We start from the raw sequence: 14,068 nt of genomic DNA, 5'->3' as shown, positions 1-14,068 counted from the left end.
TTTTTTAAATGCTAATTCCTAACTATAACATGTGTGAAACCTGTGTTTTTTTAAGTGAATATATATATATATTTATATTTATATATATCCACCGGACACTTCAGGGGTGGGTGCTCACAAAGGTGCTCGTGGCTTGCACCTAAAACATCCGACCAAACCTCCCCTCCGTTCCGAAGGGAGAAGAGCACACGCAGGATTTCAAGGATAGCTGCTCTTTATTGAAACATGGCTTTGCATGACGCGTTTCGTAATTAAACTTTCTCAAATGCTGCCAAATAGTTCAAAAGTTCAGAAGTTCTCCCAACCTCCTCTTTAAGCTGCTAGCCTCATTATATATATATATATATATATATATATATATATATATATATATATATATATACACACTTAAAAAACCATAGGTTTCACACAGGTTATAGTTAGGTGGATATTTCACTTGTAAAAAACCAATGAAATTCCCCCGTTATAGTTAGTTCAGATAACTATAACTCGCACGCCCGCAATCCACTGCTCATGACGTCACATATTACATCACTCATGTCATGGTCAGTGGCATCACTCATGACATCACTGATGACATCATCCTTGTGATAGAGTGGCGGTCGCGCGAGTTATAGTTATCTGAACTAACTATAACGGGGGAATTTCATTGGTTTTTTACGAGTGAAATATCCACCTAACTATAACTTGTGTGAAACCTATAGTTTTTAAAGTGCATTTGCAAGGTTTTTTAAATGCTAATTCCTAACCATAACGTGTGTGAAACCTTATGGTTTTTTAAGTGAATTTGTACGGTTTTTTAAATGCTAAGTTATGTATTTATAAAAAAAAAAATGTCAAGGTTTTTCACCGTGCGCGCGCTTTGGGCGCACGGTGCCCTGTGCGCACCGTGCGCGCACCCCGCGATTTAAAAAAAAATAAAAAATAAATAATAATGTTTTCTTTCCCCTTGGGGGTCCTTCTGAGACCCCCAGACAAAGGCTAGGGGGTCAGGAACTCTCTTCCCTGCCCCTTTTTCGCGTTTTCCACCTTTTTTCCACCTTTCCTTTTCAGTGCGAGAGACAAAATGGTGGCCGACACTTCCTGATTTCGACCGATTCGAATGTTTACCGACATCTAACAACCAATCAGAATTTCGCTCGCGCACGGCACCGTGCGCGCACAGTGCGCGCGTATAGATATTTATATGCTTTTAAATGCTATTTTCTCAGGAAATACTGAACAGATTGACGCCAGACCTACAAAAGGCACTTCCCTGACCTGAGGACTACCTCTCTGCCAAATTTCAAGTAATTCTGTTCATCCGTTCGGGCTGTACCTTCGACTAAAGGTCCTATGGAAAAATGCATGGGGAAAACGCGTTTTGGGACCCCCCTTTTTTCTCAGCCCCCGCTTGACGAATCAACCCGAGACTTTCAGAGTAGGAGCTGAGCGGAGAGCCCCATTTGTTTTGAAAATTTCGCGAGGATTCGTCAACCGGCGCCAAAGTTATTCAAATATAGAATTTTGAGATTTCCTATGGAAACACGATCCTAACTATAACGATCTACTGGCGACCGCCAGTAGATAATATATATATATATATATATATTCACAAGAAAACAGCCAGCCAGGGCAAAAATCTGGGTCCCAAAGGATACAATGAAATAAAATATCCAAGAAAGAAATGACTCAAACAGATAGATTCACCAAAGAACAAAAATATATTTCCACTAAAACGTTTCAGCTTCTGCCTTCCTCAGGTAGTACAAGATGGTTTGCTCTGTGGCTGCACAGATGACACAGCTGAATTTTCAAAAAGCATCATGAGTGAAGATTCCATTTGGAATGTGGAATCAATGCAATCCTGAGAATTATGTGGTGTGGAATAGAACGTGTTGAGTTGATTTGTGTAGAACTATGTGGCATTGAGTGAATTTATGCTGATTGGAATAATATGGTGTGGAGTGTGTTTATGTGGATTGTTGCTATGTAGTATAGATTGGTTTTATGTGGGGTGTATTTATGTGAGCGAGAGAGAGTCTGGGTGAAGAAAGTGGGTGGAGAGATACAAGAGGAGAGAGGGCGAGAGTAAAGAGAGAGGAGTAGGGGGAAGTGACAGGACCAGTGCTTCCTGAGGGAGGGACCGTCCTGTACCGAGCGAAGCTCACAAGTAACAGCCCAACTTTATTGTTAACTCTGTTTCAAGTCTAGTGAGGGGGAGGGAAAGAAAGCACTACATGAAAAAAAGACATTACAGGAGAGATATTGATGCACCCAAAACTTTTCTCAGACCGAGGACTGTTCGCATACTCACATGGTTCTCTGTTCTTACAGGTCGGAATTTCACTTGTTCAACTAAATTACAGTGTGCAGTAGGCGAGGCCAGTCTCATCATCATCGACTCACACAACTGAGGGGAAAGCATCACGATACATAGAATTAACTACTTGCGCCAGTACTTCCTAGCCTCCTGTTTGAGGAGTTAAAAATGTTTTAGCTGCTGTTGCGCCGCACGAGACTGCAACAAACACAGGAACGTGCTATCCAAGTATCTTTCAAGGGACAGACGAAAGCTTGTGTTTTTGTCACCATCTTGAATTGGTCGAACTCCCTGTCTTAACAAGGATTGGCAAAGTCTGTCCTTTCATAGGGTGCCACCTGACCAGTTTTAAATGGGCATGACCTGTATTTTGATCTCCTGGCTGGTACCAAAATTAGAACAAGGCGGCCATCGTGTTCTCGGTCTTTTCCCATTTTGAGCACGACGATTGTGGTGGGTTGACGTCACCCTTTGAATATTACCAATGTAGCAACAATTAAGGTTAGCGGATGGAAGGCAGCAGCCACGGCAACCAACAACAGGGGAGGAGTTGCACGGCGCCGTGCAAAAGTAGGCACGTGTTGAAGCGCAGTGCTCACCTCCTTAAATTAAAAGTGAAAGCGGCGCAATTCGTAAATATATAAAGATGCACTTAAAGTCAAAGCGGTGCCATTTATTTATAAATAAAGGCACGCTTAAAGGAGTGAGATGGTGTGGGGAATGGCACGGTTAGATTAAGAGTGGCGCAGTGGGTGCCAAAGCTGAGTAAGCACCGACACGAACAAGCAGCGACCTCAGAGGGTGGTGGGGTTTGGCATGCACTGTTGTGGGAGTGGTGCATTGGTGTGAATGGCACGGGGAGATTAGGGGCCATGCTGAAAAATGAAGCAGCCACGGTTTCATGGCAGGAACATGAGCAGAGGCAGGGCAACCAAAAAAGGAGTGCTCTTGAAGTTTGGGAAATAACGTGAAGCGTATAAGCACATGTAACAGGGGCAGTCCTCATGGGAGGATACGAAAGCCTAAACGGACGGACTAGTAAGCCTATTAACCAATCAAAAGCGGCCTTTTACAAAGGACAGTAAGCGAAGCCAATTGAACTACATGCCTCGCAGTGCAGCGCATGTGCTGCCCAGGCTCATTAAAAAAAAAAATCGGATGGCAAGACCCCAATATGGCTGACCTACAAACGTACAGCTAATTAGGGCAGACATCTTAAGGTTGGACTCGCTCTTCAGTCACGGCCAGGGCTTTAAGTGGACCAGGTCTCACCGGTGCTGAGCACCAGCAGTTTTTTAAAGGAGGCCTCGAAACGGGCCTCTGTTGGGCTCTGTTTTGTGCCCTGGCACAGGCGGTCTGTTTTTTCCCAGACTACAGTGACAGCAGGCACATGATGTGCGCGTGCTCACACTGCTCACTTCTCACTAGTGGAGAAGTTACAGCATTACGTCATGCCAGGTGGGCTTTGTAGAGGAAGGGAAATCCTTTGAAGAGAGTAATTTTCTCTCTGGATTTCCCTTCTCTTTTTGAAACGCAGGAGCAGCAACATTGTGATGGTGTCACCAGGGCCTTTAGTAGAAGCCTTTACATTATTATATAAAAGCCATAGTTGCTGCTTATTTATCTTATGCAACTAACAACCATTGACAAAGCCAATAGTCCTGACTTGTTGTAGGTATGATGTTACTTGTTGTATCATATATCTGGATGCAATGACTGAAACAGCATAATACCAGTAGGGCGGCACACTATGCTAAGCACTGATTTTTAGTTTGTGTTTTTAAGCCACACCCTTAATTACATTGGCAACGCCCCTTTGAGAAACCGCCCAGTTTTTTCATCCCACTTAAAGCCCTGGTCACGGCAAATTCGTTATTGTGCTCCAACTAATCGGCAGAACTTTGTCTCGAATACTTACTTTTTCCAGTGGGAGGGGCCTTCTGCCCTGAGAACTCATTTTGCTCAGTGTTCTCAGTCTCTGGATGGCACTGCCAAGTATCGTAGGCTTAATCCTCAGCTCTTGCCCTGTGTAAGTTACAAATACAGCATTTACCACCTGCAGCTCACGATCCTGCCGCAAACCGAGCTGTTCTCGTTGGAGCCGTCAACTCCAACCAAAGTTACTGAAACAGGAACACGAACCATCCTTATTTTTTTTTTTTTGTTTCATTTTATCCCTTCCGTCTTGGGACTGGAGTGGGGGGGATAAAAGGCGACTTTACTTCCAACTTACCCGTTAGAAGAAGAAAGCTCTCACTTGAAGCGCCTTCTTGGCAGATGTCAGTTGAAAGCCCTGCTTCTGGAATATGCAGCTGATGTCAAAGCCTGTTGGGTAATTTTAGACAAATGTGTCATGTGTGACATGGAAATACGGCATGGCATACATTAGTGATTTCCCCAGTGTTTGCATCAGGTAGCAGTGCGCCAAGAAGAGTGCTCTTTATCTCTCGGCGCCGCTCTTTGAGGAGCGCTGGGGAGAGGCTGTGGGTGGAAATCACTTCAGTCTGAGGAAGAATCCATTTACAAGATGCGCTCGCCTTACATCCTTCAGACAATGCCCTGTCTTACAGAGGCAGTTTTGATTAATGTTTTATAAACAGTTTTCAGCATGACAGCCTAACGTCCCCAGCAAATGCATGCACAGTGCGGCGGCGTGCGCACTTCCGTAAGGCAGATACCGGCTCCATAAGCCGCCTCGCTTCCTGTCGAGCGTTGGGGACGCGGGGTCGGTGCCTCAGAGCATTCCAATGAATTCCCTTCATTTATTTTGCCTCTGAGATGAAGAGAGCCCTCGACATACGTTTTCTTAAACGCCCTCATCTTCCAGGATTGTTTTAGGCTGTGATTTATGCAGCTGTTAAGTTATATGGCGCGCTTTTTTTCTAGCACCTTGTGTGAAACAGGGTAAGATATTTGCATATCGCAGTAAGACATTAGTGTATGGAAGTGCTCCGTTTATGGGATTTTGTGAAAGGCTGTACATTGGAGAGCAATAAGCATGAAAAAAACATTTTTTTTTTGCGGTGAGGAATGTTCTTTGCATAGCTAGTGGTTCTTTTAACCAACAAAAATAGACAGGGACAAACTGAGCACTATGTTAAGTGCGGCCAGCAGAGATGTATAACCCATGGGTTCACCAAAGAACAAAAATATATTTTCTCTACAACGTTTCAGCTTCTCCCAGCAGACACTTATTAATAAATATATATATATATATATATATATATATATATATATATATATATATATATATATATCTGCTGTCAGGGTTGACTATTAAAAATACAAACCTATTCTTGATTGCACTTTATGCGACTTTCTCTCGCTCTTGCAAGTTCTTTTTCACCCCTGCTTTCTCAGTTTTTTTCTATTTTCCTCTACACTCTTCGTTCTCCCTTTTCTGTCTTTCTATCTTTTGCTATGGGTCTGACTATGAACAATATGTCCTGATCCCCTGAAAGGAGTGCCAGCACCACCAGCACAAATTAAGCCATGTCCTAATCCTAGCGGAAGCAAAGATACGGATAGATTTTAAATCTGCAATCTGTATAGTGATGACCATGAAAGGTTTCTGGAGATAATTAGTATCTTGTTTGTTGCCTCCTTCTGCAGGAGTGCCCTCCCTTTCCTTATGCAGCATTATCTTTTCCTAAGAACAGCACTTCGCCTGTACTTTCATAGAATGGGTCTACATTTTCTTCACTATCCAACGACTAGGGGTTGTATTCTTAATTCCTCTGTGCTGGATCATACTGCCCTACAGAATAAGATAGCCTTCCGCCTCTACAGTACCCTATCATGCAGAGTAGGACCTCATGTGTCTTAGAACAAGGGCTTGCCAAAGTAAATGATGCTTAGGTTTTTTGATGCTAAAAGCGACGTCCTTGGTAACCAAAAGTTCATCAACATTCTGATTTACTGTGATTTTTTTTATCCAGTCTTAACTAGGTGCCACACAGGTGGTGGTGCACCTTGAAAGGTGGCTTCTGTGCCTCCTAGTGGCTTCTACCTTGTTTTTTCCTCACACCCACTGCTCCCTGGGATTTGGTTGCTAAATGATTGTCTGTGGGGGAGGGGCAGCCGTCCCTGCCTGCCTTTTCGTTCTTTCCTGGGTCTCCCATCATTCCCTATGTGATCAGGTACAATCTCCATGCGAAGCACAAGAAGCCAATGGGGGGGGGGATCATCAATGGGGGTGGGTATAGATCTACGTGAGCTGAGCAACCTAGCAGCCGACCTGATATCTTCCCAGAAGCCACCAGCTTGTTTTCTCCACTTCCCATGTTTTCCTGTGAATTGGTTGTCCCGTGGATTGAACATTTCTTGTGAGGACACTGCAGGACTTCTGCAGTAATGTGTAAATATATCTCCCTTTGTTAATCACCATTTATTAATTCTAACTGTCCTGTTTTGAGTATTTGTATATGTCAATTAAATATGGCCACAGACAGTCATAATGACCCATTTCCCCAGGTTTGCCAACAGAGACTTTTGAGGGTTTTTTAATTAAATTTGGGTGGCTATTGTAGTAGGGTGCATTCTCATTGTTTGCGACGGGCACACCTTTTTAAAGGTGCGCCCAGAGCAACAATGAAAATGCGCTTACTGAGGGATGTCGCCCCAGATGTTCTAAACACATCTCAGACTCCCCCCACCCCATTGCTATTTCAGACCCATGGTCTGCCAGCCCTTTGGCCTTTTTCCGGCCGTCTTAAGGGAGTCGGAAAGCTCATAGACCACACGGTTCTGTCTAAGTTGCTGTACCACGCCTGAGATGTACTTAGAACATCCGGGGCGATATACAAAAAGCGAATTTTCATTGTTTGCGCCAGGTGCACCTTTAAAAAGGTGTGCCAAGTGCAAACCTGAAAATGTGCCCATTACAATGAATGCGCTGCCCCCAGGGCAGCCGCAAACACACACTGCACTAGGAGAAGTGCATTCAGGTGAAAAATGGAACGGCTGCTTTACAGCTGCTCTGTGTTTACACAGTACAGGCGGCAACCCCCTGCATTCTCAAAGGGTATTAGAGAGCCCCTTACAGGCAGGTGCAGTGAGTGACTGCACTGGCCTGCAAGGGGATGTCTGGAAGGTCCATGGGACCCCCTTTCCCCCTGCTAGAGGGCTGCTATCAGGGGGGCGCACTGACAGTGCGCCACCTTTTGGGTGGTGAACTGTCAGTGCTCCTCCTGAGGGCTTCTTTGCCTCTGCGCCCGCAATATGGCACGGGCACAGAGGCAAAGGGATTTCCTCATTTGCATGGTGCACGCCACAATGCAAATGAGGGAACGCCCTCTGCAGATAGCACTGGTTCAAGTGCCCCAGTACTATCGGTATAACAGAAGGGGCCGCACAAGTGTCTGCAGCCACTTTCTGTAATATCAAACTGCACCGGGGGTGCGCAAAGCAGGCACAAACGCCCGTTGGACCACCGGGGCACTTTCGGTAATGCTGCCCCTAGTTGAGAAACACCAGTGTGTCTGACGTGCCAGGGTGTGTTTTTGTTTTATCATCTGTAGTTGTATTTGTGGTATCATAGCACAAATTATGTACTTGTTTGTATATTTTTGTGCCATCATGCTAAGAGGTAAATTATTTTGTGGGCTAAATAAAAGGAACTTTTAAAATGTTATATTTTAAAAAACATTTCTATTAAGAAGTTGACTAAGCACTTTCAATTGTGCCTTGAAGCACAATAGTGATGGAATGATTTGTCTAGGCACATGCAATGGGGTCAGACAGTGGGTATTGTATTTTAACTAAGGTTTTTGAATCTTCTTAGTTACTATCTAGACTTGTTCGTCTCCTAGGGTGTTTTAAAGCCACTTTCAGGAGTCATTCCTTGAAAGTTCATTAGGAGAACAACATGGACATTTTTATTGCAGTGTAGCTTGTGTTTTAAAATACAGTATCTATTCCAGTGTTGTGTGTGGATTTATGTGTGCTTGGTGCATGGTGTTTGGACTACTGAGTTAAGTCTCTAGTAGCAGCCCAAGCTGTTTAACATCAGGTTCAGTGTTGTGATGCAGCAGGAGTGCGTTTAACAACATACGGATTTGTGTGCTCGGTAGGAAAATGCCTTGCGTGATTTGCTTCGCTGCCCTATGTGTTCCCTGTGTTATCGGTGTTTGCCCTAGTGAACCCAGCAATAATGCACAGTCAGTCAGGGCCCGCTGTTAAATGGACTGCCCCGGAAAAGGGCTTCGTGACCAAGGGGGGACCCACAGTGCACCCCCCTTTAGGAGCCAATCCTGTCCTCTGACTCAACTTCATGGGAGTGTGAGGTCCAGTACCACAGTGGGCCCAGGACATCAGTGGTAAACGACTCCAGTTATCACAATGGAAACACAGTGACCACCTGAGCCAGGTCTCAGCTGACGAGAATTAAATTGAAGTTCTCTTGGTGGAGTGTTAAAGCACATTTTTTTCTTGATAGGTTTTTGCCCGACCTTGTTTAAATAATACTCAGGCTGGCTCTGTTCTCTGCCACTAGCCGAAATAGCTACGCCTCCCCTTGGTTTCTATAGTCCTTTTGCACCAGAAAACTACATATCGGTCTCTTGCATTTTCAGCAACTGATGTTGTTTATCGGGCCTAGAGGATATTTGAGAAGTTTATTCGTTGACTTAGACCTTCCCTCACGAATTCTAAATTAGGATAGATGGATGGACGAAAGGTGCTTGGACTTGGGGAGCTAAACGAAATTTCTCAATCTGAAGGCTGGAATCTGAGATTTTGTCAGCGTGTGGTCTGATTGTACCTTTAGATGTTTTTGCTGTGAGAAATGGTAAGGCACTGAGATCAAAGATTGCTGGTAGAGGGCGAGTGTTTCAAGAGAGAATTCTCAACTCAGTTCTGCTTTCAATGTATATAATTTTGGTCTTTTCCTTCTTTAGCTTGAGTCATCTTTCATCAATTGATTTCCCCCCCCGTGTTTTCATACACCTAACAATTTGAAAAGAGGGGAACAACCCATCCTGACAAAGTTGTATTTCCTCAGAATATGGCCAAAAGGATATTCCTGGGAATCAATCATAAATTGCGGGCTTGTAATTATGAAATGCAATATTGCAGATTTCGGTGGTTACAGTCATTCGGTTCATGCTCTTGTGTTCCCTTTGGTCCCTGACCTGTTAGTGGAAACAGACTTCAAGCCAGAGGTGACCTGCTAAGCTTTAGTGTAAAGCATACACTAAAGTTATAAAAACGTTGAGTCAGGAGAGACTTCTCCTTCGTCTCAATCTAAAAAGGAAATCTGCAGTAGGTTGATGCCTCCCGCCTAGCCGAAACAAACCTCCCTTTAACAGAACTGCAAACCTCGGATGGTGCTCCTGCTTTCAAAGTCTCAGAAGCAAACTTCAGTGGAACTTTGATATAATTGAGAAATTGCAAACCAGAAATGTGTTGAATGTAGGTGTTGGGAATGTGTCAGAACTCTTAGATTGGAGTAAAAAAAGAGTAATTTGTTTTGAGAACTGTTTTTCATATGATTTAATTGTCCACGTCATACAGAAGTTAGTTTTTTTTGAATTGTAGAAGCAAACAGCGTAATTATGTGTAAGCATTCACCTTTTCCCGTATGAACCTTTACAGTCCATTCCCACTTTTTATGCATGTGACCTAAAGTTAACAGACACGTTTCCTGCTCATTAGAGCATTCTTTGTACTATGGCACACAAAATTATGTTTGAGCTACCAATAAGCCTGCTTTCTTCTGCCAACAGGAATTCCGATGCTGAAGATTGTGTTTGCGGGCTACGAACATCTCTCTTTAATCTCAGTACCTTTACTCATCTATCACCCGGCTCAGATACTACTTGGAAGCGTGCTAGTACCAACAATAAAATCCTGGATGGTATCTAGACAAAAGGTAAGGTACTTTAGAAGAATTACCATCCATCCATGGTTCGAATGGTTTGGCGCGGATGTTTGTGCAGCAGTGTTAAGATCAATGTTGTGTTCAAGAGTACAGAAAATCTTCTAAGGCCCTGATTACAAGGGGTCTGTACAATTCTGATCCCTGCACAAAGCCATGTTTGTGCAGGGATCCAATTTGTGACTTGTGCAGTAAACACCACATCCCCCGCAATTTACCCCAGATACATTTTGGAAGGTCCAACCCACAGAAATGTTTGAATGGAAATTCTTTGTGTATATACAGAGAAGCAGAATTCTGTGTGGAAAGCAGCGCTTCCACATGTACGTCCTCATTTCTCTGAGGGAAACTTGTAATCAGAAGGATTTACTGCATCAGAAGTATTTGCTGCATCTTTACCTCACCCTATCCCAGCCCACTTGCAAACAGTCCGTAAAAATCTTTATAGGGTTTTCATAGGAACCTGGATCAGTGGGCAGGCTGGAGTTCATGTGTCCTCGGATGTCCGCCAGGTGAAGGTCAGGCCTGACACAAAAAAGTAACATTCTGATTTAGTATTTTTTGCAGTTTAATCTGCGATATCTTGGCGAGAGTGTGCAATGTAGAGTGATTGCAAGTATGTAGATGTTGTGCGCAGGGGTTGCCAGAGACCAAGAAGTATACAAGTTCCTTGGATGGATGTTTATTCTCAGGGACACAGGGCGTGGATATCCGCACACTTTACGTCCACATTGTTTACTTTGAATCTACCCGAGAGTTTACATCAATTCACACTAAACTTTCTCAGAAGTTTGGGGATGTGAGGAGGATCTGACAGCGTACTATACAAAGATTTGAACAAAGTGTAAGAGCAAAGAAAGTAAACAAGCATTGGCATAGCCAATAGGTCTCGCCTTTGGGACCTTATAAGTGTAATGTCCCATGTACAGCCAGGGTTGACACTCCAGTGACACTTTACCTGTCACAAGGGGTGGGGTTGGACGTGGTGGTGGTGGTGGACGTTGTGCTGTTGGTGGACGTGGTGGTGGACGTTGTGCTGTTGGTCGACGTGGTGGTGGTGGTGGACGTGGTGGGGGTGGTGGACGTGGTGGTGGTGGTGGACGTGGTGGTGGACGTGGTGGTGGTGGACGTGGTGGTGGTGGACGTGGTAGTGGTGGATGTGGTGGCGGATGTGGTGGTGGTGGACGTGGTGGTGGTGGGTGTGGTGGTGGACGTGGTGGTGGTGGTGGACGTGGTGATGGTGGATGTGGTGGTGGTGGACGTGGTAGTGGATGTGGTGGATATGGTGGTGGACGTGGTGGTGGACATGGTGGTGGACGTGGTGGTGGATGTGGTGGTGGTGGACATGGTGGTGGGCGTGTTGGCGGTGGACGTGTTGGCGGTGGACGTGTTGGCGGTGGACGTGTTGGCGGCGGACGTGTTGGCGGCGGACGTGTTGGCGGCGGACGTGTTGGCGGCGGACGTGTTGGCGGCGGACGTGTTGGCGGCGGACGTGTTGGCGGCGGACGTGTTGGCGGCGGACGTGTTGGCGGCGGACGTGTTGGCGGCGGACGTGTTGGCGGCGGACGTGTTGGCGGCGGACGTGTTGGCGGCGGACGTGTTGGCGGTGGACGTGTTGGCGGTGGACGTGTTGGCGGTGGACGTGTTGGCGGTGGACGTGGTGGCGGTGGACGTGGTGGCGGTGGACGTGGTGGCGGTGGACGTGGTGGCGGTGGACGTGGTGGCGGTGGACGTGGTGGCGGTGGATGTGGTGGTGGACGTGGTGGTGGTGGATGTGGACGTGGTGGTGGTGGATGTGGGGGTGGTGGTGGATGTGGGGGTGGTGGTGGATGTGGGGGTGGTGGTGGATGTGGGGGTGGTGGTGGATGTGGGGGTGGTGGTGGATGTGGGGGTGGTAGATGAGGTGGTGGTGGACGTGGTGATGGTGGACGTGGTGGTGGTGGTGGTGGACGTGGGGGTGGTGGACATGGTGGTGGTGGTGGACGTGGTGGTGGTGGACATGGTGGACATGGTGGACGTGGTGGTGGTGGACGTGGTGGTGGACGTGGTGGTGGTGGACGTAGTGGTGGACATGGTGGTGGTGGTGGTGGACATGGTGGTGGTGGACATGGTGGTGGTGGACGTGGTGGTGGTGGACGTGGGGGTGGACATGGTGGTGGACGTGGGGGTGGTGGTGGTGGCGGACGTGGTGGTGGACATGGTGGTGGTGGTGGACGAGGTGGTGGTGGTGGACGACTATTGGGTAGGAGGGTGCTGGCAGAATGCGGAAGGAGAGGTGGATCTCTAAGGGGGCACATGGGAGAGCAGAAAGAGGCCGAATATTATCCGGGTTCTCAGTTCTAACATATTTATTCAAAGCATTGGTTTCTAAAGGCATTTGATTCTTGCTGAGAAAAGAAACTTAATCGGCCCTTCAAACACTGAAATTAATTTCTGTTTGCAGGCTCATATACTCATTCGTCCTAGTCAAGCATGTTCGTGCACTATAAAATATAATGCTTTGGATTTTGTATCGTATTACTGCTTCCAGGGAGCTATCAGAGGAGGAAAGGGTAACCTCCGCCATTTAGCGATATCTCTTTTAGCCAGCTGAAAATATTAATATAGTGCGGAAGAGCAAAAAACAAAATAAATCATAAAAAATATACAGAGCCAATCGAAGCATGGGAGAGGCAAAGACCAAAACGGCAGAAGGTGGTAGAGGTGCGGCATGCGGCGTGCCATCGAATTGAAAGGCAACTGACGGCCTGCATTCCAGACACACACCGCGTTTCCCTTGCGGGAGCGAGCAGTGGCACCATCTGTTTTCAACATAATTACAAACAGATGGCGCCAAAGCTCGCTCCAGCAAGGGAAATGCCAAATGTGCACTCGTTGCAATAGAAAGCAATGCAAAACGTGCACGTTTTTGGCCAAAATGCTGATCGATTCCAAAAGGTCCCCTCCTAAGCGGCGCATGCGCGCTACGTAGGCGAGACCTAAAAAGGAGATTGGAGAGATATAGTGCAGTGTTGATTTGGAGAAGGAATGAGGGACACGTACATGGTCTGGCTATTGAGCATACTGTAGCCAGCATCTGACCAGAGACTCCTGGCTGAGGGCTTAATTTCAGCAGGAGTGAGACTGCAGTGTGGGAAAGCAGTGTGAGCCTGCCGATGCAGTGAAGTTTTTTTAATGCTTAAATAAGATACTCCCAGGAGCTAGAAAATAAATGAAAAAGGCCTGGGGGAGAAGGGGGTGGGGGTGGGGGCGGCAATGCTTAATTTGATCCAGTGGTTGCAGGTGGGCCTACCAGCACTCATTTTTGGGGACCCTCACTTACGTTTTCCTCATCAGACTTTGACCGATTGCAAGAGAGAGACAATAACCTAAGGGGAAAGAAGGAGGAAGTGAAAGACAGAAGAAGAGTTACAAATGGAGAAGGCAGGGCTGAGAAAGAACCCGAAAGAGCGAGATGATGGAGCAGGGAGCGGGTGGTGATTGAAAGAGGCAAGCGATGGACTCAGCACTACTCAGCCTTGGTATCCGGAACCCTGACCTTCAATAGTGCCAGCCGCAGGCTTCTGGGAAAGATCTTCTACACTTCCTATTTGACAAAATAATCTCTGCTGTGGGTTGGGGGCTGTGATGTGTTGACTGGAAAACATTTGTTTTTGAACTTCCCAGGTGATTAGGGGGCCCTTTACAATAGTTACGCAATTTTCATCAACAGTATTCAACACAGCAGACTTCACATTCTCTTCAAACTGTCTCTTGCAACAGCGTCTATTTCGTGAAAACCTCAGAAAAGTGACAGTTGTTCTCTCTTGGGAATTGGACTACAAAATGACAATGGGTGAAGGGCCCCATTCTCCCCCTAAAACACAAGCAAGACATATTAGGGCAAATGG

At 46.2% G+C, this 14,068-nt stretch overlaps 1 protein-coding gene across 1 annotated transcript in view; it reads left to right on the top strand.

Moving 5' to 3' along the window:
* The window catches only part of SLC10A7 (solute carrier family 10 member 7), a 781,895-nt gene that overhangs the window by 761,272 nt on the left and 6,555 nt on the right, over positions 1–14,068 (top strand). The window contains exon 11 of the mRNA XM_085641628.1: positions 10,027–10,172. Coding sequence (XP_085497754.1) covers positions 10,027–10,172 — 146 coding nt within the window. The remainder of the gene's footprint in view (positions 1–10,026; positions 10,173–14,068) is intronic.

This window comes from Triturus cristatus, chromosome 2_2, assembly GCF_964204655.1.
Source record: "Triturus cristatus chromosome 2_2, aTriCri1.1, whole genome shotgun sequence".
Classification (NCBI taxonomy): Eukaryota; Metazoa; Chordata; class Amphibia; order Caudata; family Salamandridae; genus Triturus; species Triturus cristatus.
Note: the sequence above shows the minus strand (reverse complement) of the source record. Positions and strands in the feature narration are given on the sequence as shown.